At 30.6% G+C, this 20,602-nt stretch overlaps 2 protein-coding genes across 4 annotated transcripts in view; one reads left to right on the top strand and one right to left on the bottom strand.

The window, feature by feature from the left end:
* Positions 1-319: 319 nt before the first annotated feature.
* On the bottom strand, positions 320-16,427 carry LOC139524842 (uncharacterized protein C18orf63-like). Of its 2 annotated transcripts, none has more exons than XM_071319950.1 (14): positions 16,394-16,427; positions 11,141-11,302; positions 10,617-10,695; positions 9,834-9,890; positions 8,725-8,836; positions 8,159-8,200; positions 7,352-7,428; positions 6,340-6,449; positions 5,919-6,015; positions 4,854-4,936; positions 3,864-4,044; positions 2,136-3,287; positions 1,430-1,522; positions 320-598 (listed from the first exon to the last, which is right to left on the bottom strand). In XM_071319950.1, exons 2-14 carry the CDS (start codon positions 11,290-11,292, stop codon positions 464-466), a joined length of 2,370 nt encoding a protein of 789 aa, XP_071176051.1. In that variant the 5' UTR covers positions 11,293-11,302; positions 16,394-16,427; the 3' UTR covers positions 320-463. The 2 variants fall into 2 exon arrangements, with proteins under 2 accessions (XP_071176051.1, XP_071176052.1); XM_071319951.1 differs by lacking the exon at positions 16,394-16,427 and adding an exon at positions 16,361-16,380.
* Positions 16,428-16,615: 188 nt separating this feature from the next.
* Positions 16,616-20,602, top strand: part of LOC139524841 (fatty acid synthase-like) — a 42,573-nt gene continuing 38,586 nt past the window's right edge. For both annotated transcript variants that reach the window (XR_011664871.1, XM_071319949.1), the window contains exons 1-6: positions 16,616-16,662; positions 17,816-17,911; positions 18,276-18,422; positions 18,759-18,933; positions 19,393-19,551; positions 20,260-20,404. Coding sequence is in view for 1 of the 2 variants with exons in the window: in XM_071319949.1 (XP_071176050.1) it covers positions 17,828-17,911; positions 18,276-18,422; positions 18,759-18,933; positions 19,393-19,551; positions 20,260-20,404 (710 nt within the window). In the remaining variant the exon portion in view is untranslated. The remainder of the gene's footprint in view (positions 16,663-17,815; positions 17,912-18,275; positions 18,423-18,758; positions 18,934-19,392; positions 19,552-20,259; positions 20,405-20,602) is intronic.

Raw genomic sequence — 20,602 nt, 5'->3', positions numbered from 1 at the left:
ATCTATTTAATAATAATAAGAGAGAAATTAACATTTCAAAAAATCTGAACTTTTTTTTCAAGTAGTCACTGAACCATTAAATGAGGTCAAGGACAGTGGACATGTGACAGACCAAAACTTCGTAACATAAGGCATCCATATACAAAGTATGAAGCAACAAGGTCTTCCACCTTCTAAAATATGAAGCTTTTAATAAGTTAGTTAACACAGCTACAGGATCACTATCCCCATGTTGAGCTTTCTGCAACTAAAGTCGCAGGCTCAACAAAAATGATCCCTCTCTTTCCCCTCATATTGGTATGAAGAAATAATTAGAACATTAAACATTATACTTTTATAATAGAGTAATCAACAGCTGTATAAAATAATAATAATATCACAAAGTTTTTAACAACATATCACTGTTTTTCAATAATGTATCACAGTTTTTGACAAGCTTGATAACCAATAGTTCTGTGGAAGGTCACTGTTCAGGCACATTAAGATTCAATAATTTCAATGCTTTTTCTACCAGGTCTCCTTTTTTGTCTTTGGCCTTGCATGTTATTCCTCTTTCTTTCAGCCAGCTTATTAGTGTAACTGTGTTCACTTTGTTAAGCTGAAATAAATTAAATATAGTCTTGAGTTCTGACACATAAATGTTGGTTCTACCAAATTGCTCTTGTAACATTGAAGCAAATTGTGTAAATGAGAGAATAGATGATAAAAAAAACTATAAATAAGGCAATGAGTCAAATAAATTGTTATTCTAGTAAAGGTGACTGGATTAGAGTCTTCTGTCTTACCCTGCAGTCAGGTAAGCTTATTGTTCAGTTTTATTTCAATCGGAATAACAACATGTTGAATTTTTAAGGAAAGTCAAAGACAGGTGGACAGATCGAAAAAACTCTATCATTCCTACAACAATAAAGGTACTTAATATTTCATCAAAAAAGATATCATAGATATATCACAGCATGAATCATTACTAGTACACAGAGCGAATATAAAGACCTTTTTGAGAATAGGACTACTGAATCATCTTACAAATATAGATTCCATCACTGCAACAAGTTTGTTACGATGTTTTTTCACTCTAGACATTTTAATATTTAAAGTGTGAGGCTTGCAGAAATATCATAATACACAAGTTTAAGTGGTGGAATTTGTTTCTCTAATGATTTTTATCCTCTCTGTATAAAGATGTGCAGAAAAATGTGTTTTTATATGTGACATCATTAGACATGGTCGCCTTTTTTCAGGATGTCACATTAGGAAATTCAAAAGAAATCAAGAAAATTTAGTGTCATAACTAAATTTCAATCAATCACTTGCTGAGAACTTTTTTTTCACTAGTGATGAGAAATATTTTTCTCACACCCCTCAAGAAATGTGAAAATAACACTAAAATTAGAGAAACATTTGTTTCATGCTGAATTCTTTGATTTACCTGGTTAGATCTTGCCATTGTTTCTACATTTATATCTTGCACTTGTTGTTTTGGTCTTGGTTTCTTCATAGCTGGGGTACTCTCATTGCTTGACTAGAAAGAAAATTTGAAATATAATAATGGAGACTTTTTGATTTAATTTTACTACATATATTTTTTTTTTTTTATTAAAACTTTAAACACATTGACATTGTGCAATATATTGTACTAGCTTCCTTGTCATCTACTAAAATCAAAGGTCTGACCTATTCAACCCAATATGGAATTGCTTACATTTTTTTTCCAAATACAAAATCAAAAATCATGTCATACCCTATGCATTGTAAAAAGAGTGTGAAACCTGAACCATATAAAAAAAGATGACCATCCTATGATCTTTTCATTAAGATGTGTTACACTGCAGTAAACATTTGCTAAGATAAAAAAAATTCCATAAACACTTATGTCTTCTTGCACTGTTCTTTTTTTTTTACTTAAATCATGTAAAGTATTTTTTTAAGAGTGACATGGTGTTGTTTGTCTTTCCTCAGCTGATAGATTTTTATTATCTTCTTGCCTTTTTTTCTAGCAATTACATATTTTAAATCCTTAGGGTAAATGAGTGAATGATTTCTGATTCTTATCTAACTTTCTACACATTATAAAACAATTCATGCCGTTTGTTATTTTCTTTTAAAATGATAAGAAATCATATATTTATGCTTACTGGACAAGGTCTCTTCGTCACTGGAGTACATGGTGTTGAAGCCAATCCTTTAATAAGTGATATGTTAGCTCTAGGAGTAGTGTGTACTGGCGTGTAGGATTTAGGCATACCAGGAACATGTGTGTACGATTTAGGTGTTACAGGCACAGGTGTATGAGATTTGGGCGTGGCTGGTACTGTACCCATCGGTCTCTGAAAACTGTAAGATGTTGCTGAAGTTGACTGGCTATTTTCATTAAAAGATGATGGCATTAGCAGAGTATTCCTAGAAGGAGATTGATCATAAACATTCACACTTCTCGAATGAGATGGTATATTCACTGCTGTACCCGAAGGCTTCTTAGACGTTGATAAAGCTCCAGTCTGATTTTTCTTACTGCTTGAATTAGAATCCATTTTAGGTGCTGCTTTAGTATTGAAATTCAAATTTCCCACACTTTTCAATGGCTGTTTCACATTTCCTTTTGAAGAATGTTCATTTGTAGTTTTCTTTGCACGGAAGCTTGGTACGCTAACAGGTTTTGTGTTCTTGTCACTGTTTACATCACTGACATAACTATCTGTATTGTCTACAGTGTGATGTATATTATGAGCTTCATTTTGTGATGAAAGTACTGTAGAAGGTTTGAATGTCTTTGCCCTAAATATAGGAACTAGATTTTGAGACTGTGGTTGTGTTGCTGATTGTTCTCCGTGATTTGCACGTTTAACCACTGTTTTGAAAACTGGAACAGTTTTATGATGTTGTCCTTCTAAACAAGAGCTAGATTTGTCAATGTTAGTACCTCCAATCAATGATGGTTTTTGTAAATGTATCCCTAACTTGTCATTAAAAGTGCTTTCAGGTACATATGATGAAGTAACGGTATCACAATACTTTTCTTGGCTATGTTCATGAAACTTTGATATATGACTCTGTACATCTGCAGCTGCACAATTGTTTCGACTCAAATATACATTATTAGCGAGTTGTGTTGCTTTAAAACTAGGCTGTTTGTTACATTCAGAAGATACTGGTAATACATGATCTTGTTTTGATGTATGACTCTCTGGAACTTTTGAAATAAGTTTCTGAATGTCATCATTATTTCTGTAAATTATTTTCTTTTGTGGAATCTTTGTACTTAAATTTTGTGTAGTCCTTTTTTCAACCTGAAAATAAAAGAATAACTACAATGGTTTATGATTTTTTAAATTTTAGCTCAGTTATATAATTCAGAGTTTAGTATGACGTCTATTATCACTGAACTAGTGCATATTTTGTTTAGGAGCCAGTGGAAGCACGCCTCTGAGTATGGGTTTTTCTCACTGTATTGAAGACACATTGGTCGCCTTCAGCTGTTTTCTAATTTGGTCGTGTTGTTCAACACATTCCCCATTTCCATTCTTAATTCTTAAGCTCAACATATCTTATCCTTCTGAATTAAAGTTTTTTAATATATAAGCCATTCTAAAATGTTATTTTGAAATGAATAAAACAATGCTTCTCCCTCAACATCAACCAAAATGTAGCAAAACATTTTATGAATATTCAATTATCTCATTACTCCACAGATGATATTGAAGCACCTTAAGTAAGGGCCAAATGGCTGGTTTATCACCATAAACAAAAAGCATGCATGCATATGCAATTTATTCTGCACCTGTTTTAAGAAGATGTGTCATGCTAGAATAAGTACAACAATATTAAGTAAAGGAAATTAAGATGTTATTAATCCTGTGGTTTACCTTTGTAACTTCCGTTAGGTCTATAGTAGGATAACAAGCTTTACTGTGTAGTTTCAATGGAAATCCACAAATTCTAGGCATCTTTTTCTGCAAATCTTGTAAGAAAGAAATTAAAATAGGTTTAGGGTCTACTCTTTGTATCCTCTGTATATCTCTTGCTCTTAAACATGGTTCTGGGTATCTAATAACTGTTAAGGGAAAATATATGAATACAAAAATAATAATGATACAAGATGAAAACAAAATATTTGCATAAAAAAAACCTGTTACTGTCCAAGTTTAATAATTGTATAAGAGTTTCAATCTAGTAAAAAGATAAAGGAAACAATATCTAAACATTCTAGCTTAGTATGACGTCCATTATCACTGAACTAGTACATACTTTTTTTGGGGGCCAGCTGAAGCACACCTCTGGGTGTGGGATTTTCTCACTGTGTTGAAGACCCATTGGTGGCCTTCAGCTGTTTTCTGCGCCTTGGTCAGGTTGTTGTCGCTTTGACACATTTCCCATTTCTATTCTCAATTTTATCCTAGACATTTCTTATAAAGATCATGTTATAGAGATGCACATGTATACAACCTGGTTGCATTGTGTAATAAATGGACAAAGTTCGGGTACATTAACCCTCTTTTTGTTAGGTATCCTGATTTTTTTCTTTAACTTTTGTGGATTATTTCTGTTTGTGTCTTCATTTAGTTATTGCTGATGGGATCCTCAACATCAAAAGAAATTTATTGAAAGTTCTTCAAATGTACCAGTATCATTCTTTCTAGAAAATCATATTGTCTCAACCCAGACTTAAATTTAGGACCTCTGTGTTGCAAATCAGCACTCTAATCAACTGACCTTAAGTACTTCCTTAGCTCAAATGGCTTAAGAAGGAGGAAGCGTCTACTATACAAGGGAAGCAATCTCATCTAACTAACTACACATGTACTATATTTGTAATTGGTGTGTTTTTAGATATTCATTGTAATAGTAAAGGATATGAAAAAAGTCGTTCTCCAAGCGGTCTAAAGTTTATCTGGTAATAAATCATGCCCTCTTCTTCTTCTGGCAATCTGTAACCATACTAAAATCAGAGATAATACTGTAAATTCAGATATTATTGTGTGCATTTATAATTGTCATTTTGTCATTTTGAACCAAAAAGCCATTTTAATTGTTACGATATTGAGGAAAATCCTGTTTAATTCATATAAAAATATTTGAAATGAGAGTTTAAATTAATGCGATTATAATTCTGTTGCATTTTTCGCAATAATAAAAACATCGCAATCATTTCTGAATTTACAGTTATTATTATTATCAGCTCAGAAACACTATTGTTTTCAGAAAAACTTAACTAAAATTATTGTATTTGTAAACCCTTGTTTATATGTTTATAAAACGAAAATTACTTTGCCTAGTGTGACCAAGTATAGATTTTCTTGACATGCAAAGCTACAAAGTAACAGAAATCGGTTTGAATGGTAGATTTGTTCTCATCTCTGTTAAATTTATTCCCAATATGTATGTACTTTTTATAAATTTTGTTACTGCACATTATGTATAGACAACTGTCTATTGTTGAAGACTGTATGTTTACTTTTAGATGTCTTTTGGTTTGTTTTGTGTTACTGGAATATTGTCTCATTTATTCAACATTTCTGTTATTCATATTTTAAAAACTTTTCATGCTGGAGTTAATGCTCCACTTATTTTTTAATCCCCATCAACTAGTAAGTTAGGAATGGTAAGATTTAATCATAAATTTCTAGAACTGACTTGTCCAAACTCTGATCAGAAAGTATGTTATCTTTATTCATATAATTGAACAAAATACAATAAAATCTACTGTTGAATCATTATTATTCGTAGGATACCAATTTTTGTGGATTTGTGGGTATAGATGAACCACAAAAGTAAACTTTCAACACATGGCAAATCTCCTATAGGCTTGTATGCAGACTTCAGCAAAACCATGAAATTAAATATCAATGAACCTGTTAGTTTTCCACAATCCATGAAAATTGGTACCCATGAATCCACAGTATTGTAAAATTTCTACGTACATGGTTTTTCCAATGTCTTTTTAGTTCTTTATAGGATCTGAATGGTCCATCATCAGGCAGATCATGTGTGATATTAACAATAGTCCCTTTCTTCATACTAAATATAACAAACATAAACAGAGTGTAGTTGCATTTGATGTAATTTCTTCAAGAGACATTTAATAACAGACTGTATTAGATGTAATTTCTTCAAGAAACATTTATCTTACTATATCTTTTGTGTGTGAAAGAACTATAATTTCATGAATTAAATTTTTTAAGCTTTGTCGATTTTTTTCATTTAAGTTTATAGATTTAACCAATAACAAGACATGGAATATTTGGTATTAAATAGCTAACTGAGGAAGATTTGTGATGTTTGAAAACAGTTATCAAAAGGCAAAAACAAGAGTTATAGTTTTCTTGAATTTAGATGGAATACCTTGGTAAAATATGACACCATACCATAGGGATAGAATGTTGGTGAATAATGGCAGATTTATTCTGGAGAAAATTGTTGTAGCATGGAGCAGGTACATCTAAATCTTCTATCTGAAAAAAAACCAATAAAACTTGCCATAAATTAGGCCGTCAGTTTTCTCATTTGAATTGTTTTACATTCTCATTTCGGGGTCTTATATAGATGACTATGTGGTATGGGTTTTCCTCAGTGATGAAGGCCGTATGGTGACCTATAGTTGTTAATTTCTGTGTCATTTGATCTCTTGTGTAGAGTTGTCTCATTGGCAATCATACCCTATCTTCTTTTTTATATTTCATTAAAATCAAGCAAGGAAAACTCTATTTTACAAAAATATATTTCAGCTTTTCATAACAGTGAACTTTGACCGCAAAAAACCCCCCAGAAAAAGTACATATTTGTACAATTTCTTAATTCAATGGAATGTAAATTATTTATAGATTGACAGACACAACCATTAATAAATAATGTACTGATGCCATGCATTTGACATAATGCCAACCAGTTCTATAGCAGTTAACTAAAAAACTGAGGCTATTATTTGAACTTGGAATTATTTTTAATTAAAAAATTTGAATAATATTTTATGTTTGAAATTTTTGATAAATTCCATGTTTATTCTGTATTATTTTGTTTTGAGCATAACACTTTCCACACAATGTATTTTGTATAGATAGTGTTGTGCGCAGCACAGTACATTCTACTGAAAATGTGCTATCTTCTTTATAATAGAAAGTGTTGTGAGCCGAACAGAATTCAGAAAAATTTCAAGCACAAGAAATTATGCAAATTCCATAATTCAAAATAATTCCAAGTTCAAATAATAGCCTGTTTAAACTAAAAAAGTCATTTATTTTTTATGGTCCAATTTTAGCAAAACTAGCTGTATTCTTTTTGTTACAGTAAAAAAATCAAAACAAAAATACATCTAAAAGCATAGAAAATCTTTGCTTCAGTTTCTATTTATATATACCGTTAAACTGGGAAATCTAACTGTCGAAGCATCTACTGTGAAAAACAGTTCTCCATTTGTGACGGTCAAATCCATTTCTAAAATAATTAAGCATATTTGATAGTAGCAATATCAAAATTTAAGTAGCTCATAAATTAAACAAATATGATGGTTTCTGAACTACATTACAAATATTTTATTACCATTATGACATATTTAATTAGCACAGAGAGAAAATTCAATATAAATTTCAAGCATCTAGAGAGAAAAATAAAATCTTGTAGTATCATCTTGGACATAAAATTGTTTAAAACATCTTTCTCAAAGGTATACTTCATAAATGCTAGAAACCTAAACTTATTAATAAATTAAAGAATCAGTCATCTAACAAGGGGAAGTAACTTTGATTTCAACATCTTCTTAAATTCAGGTGGAGATAATACAGCAAAAAATAAACAGTTTGCCCTATTTTTTATGTTTTTTTTCCTGTAAAGTGATAATCTTAATCTTAATCTTATATAAGTCTCTTTTTCTTCATAAATTTGTTTTTATTTCTATTATTTCCTCTATATAATGTTTATTTAAATTATAAAATCTACATCCCTTCTATATTAACTCTGCCTTTGAATATATATACATTAATACATAAATTCTTCTTTTTTTTTGGGAAAAAAATCTCTGTAATATTGTATTTATTTTAGCGTCTTTCCATTTAAAAAACAAATCTGAAGCTGCATTTATGTACAAACATAAGGAAAGGGCCATCCTCACACAAGTGGTGGGTTTCAAAACAGAATTTGAATAAAAAGAAACTATTTATATACTTACTGACAGCATTGGCATATCCAGCTTGCATAAGAAAATCTCTCCCTAAAATAGAAAAGTTAAAAGTTGACAAGATGAACTCAAAATTATTTATAGAAATGTTGTTAGACTCTTGAAACCAGTATTTTAAAGTCAAATAATAGAAGTAATGTTCTATTAAATACAAAAGTCTTTTTTTTCAAGCTGCAATGGATTTGAACGCTAGACCAACTAGTTTTAAAATTGTTTCAAATAGTATTTCAATATCAATGAACAGAAAGACACAAAATATGTGGTTTTCTGATGGCAGTTCTCTGTCTCAAAGATATCTTGTCCAACACATGTGAAATTATGTTTCACTAAATATTCAAATGTTTCCTAAGTACTTAATACTTTGAATGTTTCTTATTGTAACTGGATTTAGCGGTAAATGTAAGTTTAAAAATCAATAAAATTTGCAACATGCACACTAAAATTATGCTCAATTAGTAAAATGCTTTCTATTCATTTCAAACATTCTTCAGTGGACTATATTATACCAAATTGAGTCTTAATACCTATCACAGCACTTTTAAATTATTTAGATTTACCTTGAATAAGCCACTGTCCTGCTTTGTTCCAGTTAGGAGCTAATTTTGCTAGCAAGGTGTACCTCAGACATGACTGATACTGTGCTGGTGTGACCAAGAATGCCTTACTTATCTGTAATAAATCACAATATTTATATCTCTATTAAAGGCTATAGTGATTATCTTAAAATATAGAATCTCTCCGTCTGTCCATTAAGTTTGAGGTAAGTATATAAATAAGTATGAACATTTTATATTTATTTAAATCAGTATGCTGTAGGCATATGTGCTAATCTTACAAATGCTTATAAGTAAAATCTCAAAAATACTGAACTCCATGGAAAATTCAAAATGGAAAGTCCCTAATCAAATGGCAAAATTAAAAGCTCATACACATCAAACGAATGGACAACAATTCTCATATTCCTGACTTGGTACATGCATTTTATAATATTATGGTATGTTTCACTCTCTTGGATTGTAAAATAAAACAACCAGTCTAGATAAGTTATAAAATATGCATACTTTTTATTTAAATGAAGAAAAGTATGTGTTATTATTACAACTGTTTAAATAGCAAACTCATAATGTTTTAGATCCCCAAACTTAGCCATATAAGGGGGGATAACTCAGATAATATCATTTTATAAAAAAAAGTCTTCAGTTAATTAGCCTCTTTTGTTTTTGTAGCAGCAAAATGATTTCAGAGATCTGATTATTTTAAAATTTAAAGCTAATCATATTTCATCTTAAAATTCTATTGTTTAAGTTTTCTTTCTATTCATATAAATCAGGTTTTTAACCTGTAGTTTGAATGAAAGATATGTGACCCATACACCTTATTATATACTATAAAAAATAGCATGATAGATTTTGACAAAGTTTAAAAAATCAGAGCATTTTTAATTTCGTCCCTATCTACATCAAATGAAAATTAACATTAGTTTATCATTGCACAAATTGAATAATTTAAAATACAAAATACCTGGGTACACATGTGAATTTTTTTCTTTAAAAGTAGACCTTTAGCCTACGACATAACCGCCCATAAAAAGAATTGCCACATCTGGGTCTCAACAAAATTTAATGTATTCCAAATAGTATTGATGTTGTTAATTTTTATTTATTACCTCTAATCCAAGTTTTTGAAATCTTGCTTGAAGTCTTCCAGTTTTGAAAAGTGCTTGCTGAAACAATAATTAAATAACTATTTTTTTCCTGATTAATAATAATTTCAATATTTCACCCTTGTTATAAAATTAAACTTCAACAGAATACGATTGATCAAATTATATTTTGTAATTTTTGTAGAGTTTTAAGAATAAACTACTGTGAATGTAGAAATTATTGTGTCCATTTATCATCATTATTTTTTTAAGAATGGACAAAAATGTGAGATTAACTATTGTGATTTCAAATAAAACTGCAATCATGCATATGTATCAGATGTAATACTGTGTGTTCTTATTATTGCCATACAAAGCCAGTGCCTGAGTGGCATTATTCTTTTTAATAACAACCTTGCAATAATTTGCAGATTTTAGAGTATGTATACAGTATATATTAGAAAAATGTTGCTTTTAAACATGGGAGATAATAATTCAGATCTTTTATAAACTTACTTTTGAAAATCTGAATTTCTACAATTTTTAAAAACAAGATACAAAAACAAAAACTTGGGAATAAAGTCTTAAATTAAATTTTTTAACAGCAAAATTTTCATAGAACAGATTGAATAATGGGTAGTTTCTTTATGTGGCATCTCAATGCAAACAGGCTATATGTCAGCGATTGATAGAACAGACCTTTACCACCAAAATTTTCAAACTAATAATTATCATTTTGCAAAATTTTGTAAATGTAATAATTGTATCATCAATATGTAACATTTTATGATGTGCATTTCAACAAACCTGCAGAACAACATGAAATATGGACTCCAATTCAAAAGATGGTGAAGCAATTACATCAGGTTCTGTAAAGATTATCTCCCTGTAAAATACAAATTATTGAGTATTGACAGCCTTCCTACTATAATTTCTTGTCATATTGGGAGCATTACATTCAGCATTTTCCATTAAATCACAAAAAATAACAGACTTAGGTTTTGAACAATTTAAAAAATATCTAGTGGACAATTATATCTTTTATAAACATAGTAAAGAAAATTTAATTATTCTTGCAGATACCATTGTGCAAATCTCCCTTTAAACCAAAAGAGAATATCTAAGCTTGACATACTTGCAATAATTAATGTTCATGGTTTTTTTTAATATGCGAAAAATTGAAAATTAGCTGGTACACAGATTTTTCAGGGCAATGAGAAATTTGCATTTTCAATATAATATGATATTTTTTTTTCCTTTTAAATGCCATGCTTTAAAAACATGTTTTAATACATTAGATTGAATACTACTAATTGTATTAACTATTATACCTGCACTTTATTGTTTGTATCTGAAACCTTGATGTAGAAGGAACTGACTGTAATAGTTTATTAACACAAACTGAAATCACACACAGATCATCTAAAGCTGGTGGATCAGCAAACAGAACTACAGATGTTTGGTTACTTTGTCTTTCGTTCATAATTCTTTTTCTGAAAAAGAAATAAAATATAGGTTATTTTTTTCTCAAAAACCACTATATTATATCATTTTAACTTTTCATTTTAAACAACTATTATTTCCATTTACAGTTGTCATTACTATCCCAGATTTCATAGAAAAAACATGATAAAGCATTGCGTTTGTCACAGTGATTTATATTAAAGACATGAAGTCTTTGATAAAAATGTTAATTGTACTCATAAGGAATGGTTGATACTGTGTGAGAGCATGCTTGCCATTGTAATATTTTTTATTTGTGCACTTACCCTTAATTTTCACATGTAACGATGCTTATGTTATAAAATCACAGTCAGTAACAACTAATTGTTCAGTGATGTTGATTCTGCTGATTGACCTCAATGTCAACAAGTGTAACTTCATTTCATAAAAAAACCAACTTGAGATCAGTTTATGGGCTGCACTCAAGCAGATATGCAGGAGCCAGTAAACTGCCATGTGAGACGAGGAATTAAATGTAATGCCTTAGGATCAATTAAAAGGTTTGATTGGGTCAATACACTTTATCGCTACTTGTTCGCCTTTACTAAACATCACAAAGGTTCCTGTAAAATTTTGACTTCATATAAATACAAAATATCTGACGCCACAAAGGAAAAGTTATTGTTGTATGACATCATTAGTTCAAGCGAAGCAGATTCTGGGGTTAACCAGGGATAGCAATAAGGTGTATTATAATACATTGTTTTTAGCTCTTCAGAACTTATGTTTTTTGCTTATAATGATTCAAATAAAAGTTTATGTCTTATGTCCTAATTTGGAGGGGCAACTTGTTCCTTTTGCATGTCTGAGCTAGATCTGGGACCATTAAACATTGTTAAATACATTGGATTAATCTATTTCTTATTATTCCCAGGTGAGGTATGATTTTTATGAACCTTTTTGGAAAATGACGCAGTCATTGTTCCATAACTGCCGACCTGATTTCTCTGCCTACCGCGCTTGGTTTCGTATTTACTAATTTCAATACAAACTGGAGGAATGTGCTTGTGTTATCATTATGCATGAGCATTGTGTAGTAATCAGCCAGGAACCAGTTTACAAACTAACTGGTTTCTGTTTGTATTCCACTACAGTCGAAGAAAGTGTTGTAGTTTGACAGGAACCAGTCCAGAATTTTGTAAACTACAAAACGTAATCGGTTATTATCATTCCGTTTTGGTGTTTCATACCGACTTATATGGTTTGAATAAGCTTAAGACCCTTCAAACATTAATGTGATAGGTATATTAAAGACTGTTTTACAAAAGGATGAAACTGTTTTGCTTTAAAAGTCGTACTATAGTGATATATGTTATGTACGGATTTCCACTCTCACCGGTTAATTTCTTCTTTTACACGTGCTTTTGAAACTTCCTGTTTAAACATCGCAAGTTTTAAAATTGTTTTTTGAGTGAATTAAACTTATTTTAACAGTCACGAAGCGTTCGGGAATCATTTCAAGCAGTTTCTTCTTCTCTTTGATGATGGAAAATAGGCTTTCTCAAGAAAATACCGCAAACGATCGCAGAGGAATTGAAACGTACAAGTCAAGTCGGCACCTGGTTAAATTGGCATCTAGTCAAATCGGCACCTATTTGACGTCAATTCGGCTTCCAATAATATTTATTATAATATTTTCTATTCAATTAATTAATAACTGTTACCAAGTACATAGTGAATATTAGGTAAACAACGAGACCAAAGTGAATATGTTGTTGTGTATAAAAGTAAACAACGAAGCTATTGTTTTAACCATTAGACAATTATTAAAATTAAATGAAAAACTATGAGTCCCTTTCAATAAATCAAACTTTCATGCCAAATAATTAGCAAATTTAAGGTGTTTTTTTTTCTCAGTAATGTTTAAACAGCATTAAACAAACAATCCTGTAAAAGACTTAACTGGTTAAATAATGCATAAAAATATCCAATAAGGCTATTTTATTTTTTTCTGGGACGCCTTCCTAAGACGTTCGTAGGAAGGCTTCCTAAGAAGGCGTCCCAGAAAAAAATTAACATAAGCCTTGTGGTCATAGGAAGGTGTCCCAGAATAAAATTTAAAAAGCCTTGCCAGACGTAATAATTATTTGGACTACTCATATATATCATTAAAAATACACCAAAAAATTCATGTAGTTGAGAAAAATAAATACATTCAAAATGTACATGAACATCCAAAAAAGTGAAAGTTAGTATTAACTCTTTTTGCTTTAAAAATTTACAACTGCATTTAAGTATTGAATGCTTTCTTTTGTAAATTCATTGAGGTGTAAAAGCGTTGACTGAAGTACTTTTTGTATGAAGCGCTTAAGCGCTTCATTCTAAAAATGTGCACACGGTCAACGCTTTTGCAACCCTATGAGGTTACAAAAAGAAACATTCAATACTTATAATTACTTTTTTTAGCTAGGATCATGAAAACAGGAATTTTATAACTTTTTTATTCAATTCATCTGTGCACTTTATTGTGGGACCACGTGTTATCATGAATGAAAAGTTTTATTGAGTGATGCAATTGCTTGAGGAATAACATGTGATGTGCAGTTAGCCAATCAGAATAAAGTATTATAATGAAACATATATCAAATGTAATTATAACAAAATACATTACGTTGTAAGAGTTATCTCCCCAAACACTGTTTTTCTTGTGGCCACCTCTCCTTCGTAACCGTAAAAGATTTTATTTTACCAAATTGCTCGTTACATATTTAGGATAAGAATATTCGTTTGAACCATAGCTCTATGGGGACTCCATATGAGAGTTATTCCCCCTTTTTCATTTGATTCAAGCGATATGCATTTTCAACTGGTAAACCATAACTGATAGAGACCTAGGGTCTTCATGAGGTCATTGGTACTAAAAATGAAAATAAGGTCAATGTCAAAGGTCAAGGTCATATTATAAATTTTGATTTTGGCTTATTTTCACTTCTTTTCAAATACTGTATGACATTTTGACAAATAATTTTTCATAAATTATTAGTTGCGACATGTCCTTACTTGTATATTTTGGTTGAAAGGCTGCGCATACAATAAAAGGGAGTTTTTGTCCATCTTACATTTAAAATTACGCGTCAAGTGGTAGTACTCATTAACCAAACATATTAAAGACCTAGGATATTTTGATTCAAGGTCCATGGTTTGTGACCTTGAAATTGAGGTCAAGGTCATAGGTTAATAGGACGTCATAAAGCCATAGGAACTAACATTTTAAACTGATTTTTCATATTTCAATATAAAAATAGATCTTTTCTAGTGGAAAGACTTCAATTGTTCTCTGAAAAATTTGTTTTTAATTTACATCATATTTTGTGGGAGAAGGGGGTTCAGACTATGTGGTATCAGGTCTGTTTGCGCCCAATACACTTTCGCACCTCGCACGTTCACACCCAAGGTCCGTTCGCACTCTACTCATTCACGCCCAATTTTAATTCAAATTCAAGTTGAATAATTGGAAAATCATGATTGTTGTTTTAAATTGCTTTGGTGTAAATACTGAATGTATTTTTAGCTTGGTATGAGTAAAACATTGAAGATTTTAAAGGAAAAACACAAAAGATAATTGTTTTTAAGCCCTTTGATCTGAAACAACAAAACAATAAAATATAGGAACCAAAATATAGCAATCCACTAGTATAACCAAAACATGATAAAATTTATTCAACACACAGAAAAAAAATAGTCAGAATCTCACTTCATTATGAAAGAGGTCAATGAAACAAAGTATAGCAATACACTAACCAAAACATGATTAAGAGTTATTCAACGCTAAATAAAACGTTGACAAAATACCACTTTATTTAGAAACGATTATTATTATCTTTAACAATACGCTATCCAAAACATGATTAAGATTTATTCAACACAAAAAAAAAATGCTGTCTCACTTTATTTTGAGACATTATGACAACAATTATACAACAATTATACTTATAAGAAAACACTTGCTTACAGAGAACACAAAACCAATTAAGATTAGTTGCGAACATGTAGGGTGTGAAAGTGAAAGGGGGCGAACATGAGTTGGTGCAAACGTGAATGGGCGCGAACGGACCCGGATTCAGCCTATGTACCAGTGAGAAATATAGAAGCCTTTCTACGGTATTTATTTGTACAATTCAGGTAGTCTTGACCTATTCATTTGTCTTTAAAAAAAAACAGCCAGTTGGCACCTTCACTTCACACACACACATATACGAATATCAATTATATGCTTACGAGACATGTTGCATTGTTAAACTAATTACGGTATGTGAAAATCAAGACTTGCATAAAAACTATCCCAATATTAGAGACAGTGGCGTCATTTTTCTTCAGACCTTTCAGCTCTTTGATTATATTCTGGCTTCCATATTTTTTTGTATAGACCATAGTGTTTTAAAATTGATGTGAATGATTCATATTCTTTGAGGGCTTTTTGGTTGTTTCAAGTATTAAGGTAGATAGGGTGTCTTCCTCCATCTTGGATTTTGAAATACCCGAAAACAAGGTCTAGAACTTTAATCAAATGTGCAAATTTTGAGATTAGAAGTTAATTCATGTGTAAGAATTTTTTATTATGATATAGAAAATGCCATGTTTTATTGTATTTATGGTTGTATTTTTCAAAAAAACGATTACTTTTGTTTGATTCAATTTTTTCCAACTTTGCCAAAAAAGGGGAGACAACTCAAATGCAAGGGCAGATAATTCATATAGTGTTACTTTTACAATAGAATGTATTAGGAATTTACCAATTTTACTATGTAGCAAGAAAACGAGTCCGGTGACCCCATTTTTTCTTTTTCTTATCTGAAAGCATAATATTGGAGCTATCTTCTCATATTTTATCTCAAAATTCTATGGTGTAGTTTTTCGTTTTATGACGCAAAATTGGGTTTTCCATGCATAATCTATACAAAATCAGACAATTTTGCACAACCTGTAGTGTGAAAATAAGTCCGGTGACCCATTCTTTTTATTAATGTTTTTAAACAAGCAGGATATAAACTACATTTTGGCAAATTATTAAAAAATTCTATGGATTATAATTTAGACACCCCATCTACCTTAATCATATGACAGTATCAATTAATATATGCCAATCCTGCAATAACTGCCTTCCCTTCAGCTCTTAACTATTGCCATAAACATTTCGTCGTCTGCTAATTTTGTTCTTCAGTGTTAAAACGAAGTAAAAACCTTATATATGAAGCCCCTTTATTTAGAAACATACCACTGATTAAGATCAAAATGTGACCTTAACCTGGATGTTACAAAGTTTTTCATTGGACATTGCCTGTTCCGGTAAACAGGTACACGATTGCACGTGCAGGTATTGTTGTACGGAGTGTATCATTACACATTACAGGTGTGAGAAATTAAATCTTTATGTAGAATAATAATATTTCATGGGGTTAAAACATACACAGTGTCACCTTCTATCAGAAATATTTTGAGAAAAGTTTGTCATTTTGTTGTTTATAAAAAGGTGTGCTCGATTATGCAAAGAAAAAGAACAGAATAACCCTATGAAACCTTGGAGAAGTATATCTATAAAAAAAAAAATTATAGTTTTTTTTAAAAGTTTTGTCACCTCCTTAAAATGTCATGCCAAAGACTTGTTTGCGGGTCTCATTTGGGTCTAAGCGTGAAGCGGGATTGCTGATTTTTTGAAAGCGTGACAGGTGAAAGTCGAATTATTGTGACAAGATAACGGGAAATGAAGTCTAGGTGGACACAGGGAATTACAAAAAAAAAGAACTGCTTACATACATGGTTTAAGCGGGATACAGGAATCTGACAAAACAGTAAGCGGGATCGTGGATCAGAACCCCCCAATGAGACCCCCTTGTTTCGGCAGGATTTTTACTATCTATAGAGGAAATTTTCCAATCCACTTCGAGACCCAATTTCGCCATAAAGTGTTCACTGACAGCCAAAAAAAAATTGCCTATACACAACAAACTCTCATCTAATTTTTTTGGCAAAATTGATATTTCTTGAAATATCCATAAGAAATGATGAAAATAAACACAGGGCTCCCTGAAAAACCCTCTAAATCCCCCTCTCCTTATATGATTATCTACTTTTATTTTAAAATATTTTCAGGTTGGACTCAAGTCAGGATAAGTGTAGTATTCCCTGTTTTCAGAGTACCCAATTTTCTGGTTTAAAAAAAACTAGTAAACAGGAACTTCTTTTTCTATTTAATTTATGGTATAAAATATACAAAACTTTACCTTCTACATGTGATAAAAGTGTTTTATGATAGCAAGTGTTAAAGTCAAAATTTCATTGTTTTAATTTTTTCTATATTTGATATATACATGTACCAAAAAAAATGTATGTATCATTTTATAGGTTTGTATCAAAGGAGACAATACATCACTTTGAGATATTTTTGTAAGTGATGAGATCATTTGCTGCTTGTTCTATTTTACCTATTTAATGTAATCTTCTTAAATTTTGACAATGTTGTGTTTATATTATAATTTTTTTAAAGTAAAATTTGCTTATTTTAGGAAATTTTGAAGATGAGGTTTAAAGGTGGAAGAGCTGAAGGGAAGGCAGTTATAGCAGGGTTGTCATGTAGATTACCAAAGTCTGATAACATTGATGTATGTAGGTTATAATATTGGATTTAAATTTAGCAAACTGCTTAATTAACTTTCATGAGGTTTTATCAGTAAAGTGAAAAAATTGAAACAAATGAAACGAAATATGACAGATAGGAACCAGCAACAATCACTAAATTACATGCTCCTGACTTGGGAGAGGGGAACAGCACATTAAAAAAGTATATATGAAATTGTTTGAAATAGAAATTGCAAAGGCTTTTATTATTAATACATATATTAGAGAAAATATAGTTGTTTGAAATATCTTTTTCTGTTCTTTAATAGTTTATGGTGTTTGCAGCTGTAAAGTGTTGTAGCTAATTGATAAAAAAACTTTTAAGAAAAATGAAATTATATTTTCCAGGAGTTTTGGAACAACTTAATAAATGGAAAAGACATGATTGGGGAAACAAGATGGCCTGTTGGATTGTATGATACCCCTCCTCGTGCTGGACTTATTAATGGTATTGATAAGTTTGATGCAGGCTTCTTTAGATTTACAGATTCTGAGGTTGGTTTTCATTTATACAAAGGTTGAATTAAGATTTTGTATTTAATAAAAAAAAAAATTGACTACAAATATTTTTAATTATAGATGGGATGTTTTTAGAATTGAAATATAATTAAGAATACAGGAAAAGAAACTGAATCTTCTGTGTTTAGAAAATTCTTTTATTAGAAAAGAAAATCAGAGCTTTAGAAGAGTATCACTGAAATTTAACAAATCACAAAGACTTAGATATTTCTTAAAGATATGGTACATGCTACATGTACATACTAAAAGCTAGAAGCTTAAAAAAGTTTTGTTTCTATGTTTCTCCATTTATTTGATGCATGTATATTTCAGGCCCACAATATGAATCCCTTACTTAGACATTTATTTGAAGTGTCGTATGAGTGTATTACAGATTCTGGAATACCACTAAGTGTGTTACATTCTAACACTACAGGGACATACACAGCATGCTTTATACCAGACAATGATCCGCTGGAAACATCACGGTGTGGAGATTCTAAATACTGTAAGTTCAGACATCAAATTGTTAGTTCTGTACTTTTCCATTTGAAATATTAGTTACAGCTGTTATTCTAATACCACCAAGTTAAAGATTAGGTTTGCTTGCTTGCTTTGTTTGTACTAATGTTTGCTTCAACTTTTTATATTGTGTTTAGATCTACGTCAATCTTCCTCACAATGCTTGAGCAAATTTTAATACCAACAAAGCAATCAAGCAAATCAAACCTTTGCTAGCATTAGGATAACTGCTGTAAATTAATTTGAAGTTCTTTGGAAACTTATTTTGGTAAGAAACCAATTGAAACACTTTTTAAATTCGCCTAGTATGGTACAACCTTTTTTTTCTTCTTTAAAATTTTTAAGAATTTAATAGTGAAAAAAGTTGTATTCAATATTTATATTTTGATATATGCAAAATAAAAAAAACCAAGATTTGTAAACAAAAAGATAACTTTGTTTTTAGGTACCACTGTTTCCATGATAACTGGTCACTTAATGAACCAGTTCAGATTTACTGGACCTAGTGCAACAGTGGATACAGCCTGCAGTTCTAGTGTGTCTGCTATGGAGATGGCTGTACAAGATCTAATGACTGGACGATGTCAGTTTGCTTTAGTAACAGGTTAGTTACATATATTAATAAATACCTAACTAGACTATTACAAATATTGTGTTAACTTTAATGAATTAACTTAGAGCTATTTTCCTAAAGCATGTAGTTGAAAGGTTTGGTTGTTTTGTTTGCATTGTTTGTATAAATCTTTGCTCAAGCATCCAATAACATTGTACAAACTGAATCCCCAACTATTTGTTGATTGCAATTGTAAAACTTAATTATAATGCTTGAGCAAACAAATATACAAACAAAGCAAACAAGCTTACCAAACCTTTAAACTACATGGATTAGGAAAATAGCTCTAACAAGTCTGGAATATACATTGTTACTGTGACAGTTGAGATGTAAATAAATCTTACTTGTATTTAGAACTTCATAGTCAAGATACAAGTTAGTATTGTCTACAAAAAAACAAAACTGCAAGCCTTTTTAATTTGCAATGATTTATACATTTCAGCAAAGGGTAATCCAACAATAAGCGAAATTACAGGTCACCATAGGTCTTCTAAGATAGATGTACAAGTGTCAATATTGTATGTTGTGAACAAGTTAATTCATGCAAAACAGATGTGGCATTTGTTTGAGAAAGTACATTTATAATTATTTTAGGGGGAGGGAAGAAAGTTTATAAAAACATATGTAGCTTGTAAAATTAAAAAGCTTAAATCGAAAAAAACTTATTTTAATGTTTGTCCACTTACTTTTTTTCAATAGCATGCAATTTATTACTGAATCCAAGCTATCTGCAGCAGATGAGTTTTCTTGGGATGTTAAGTTCAGAAGGTCAGAGCAGAGTATTTGATACTGATGCCAAAGGATATGTGAGAGCTGAGGGTGTTGTGTCAATATTACTTACTAGGTAAGAATTTTACCAATATTAGATATGTTAATTGATGGCTTGGAAGTTCAGCATTTAAACATCTGAAGCCAATAAATGGCTAATATTTCAAATAAGTACAACCAAACATCATGCTAGAATTAGAAATTTAGAATTTGCCATATAGAGCAACACAACTATGATCTGGTGAGATGATTTTTAAAATGGGGAATTTGTCAA

Source organism: Mytilus edulis, chromosome 5 (genome assembly GCF_963676685.1).
Source record: "Mytilus edulis chromosome 5, xbMytEdul2.2, whole genome shotgun sequence".
NCBI lineage: Eukaryota > Metazoa > Mollusca > Bivalvia > Mytilida > Mytilidae > Mytilus > Mytilus edulis.
This window is presented reverse-complemented; position numbering and strand designations above follow the sequence as displayed.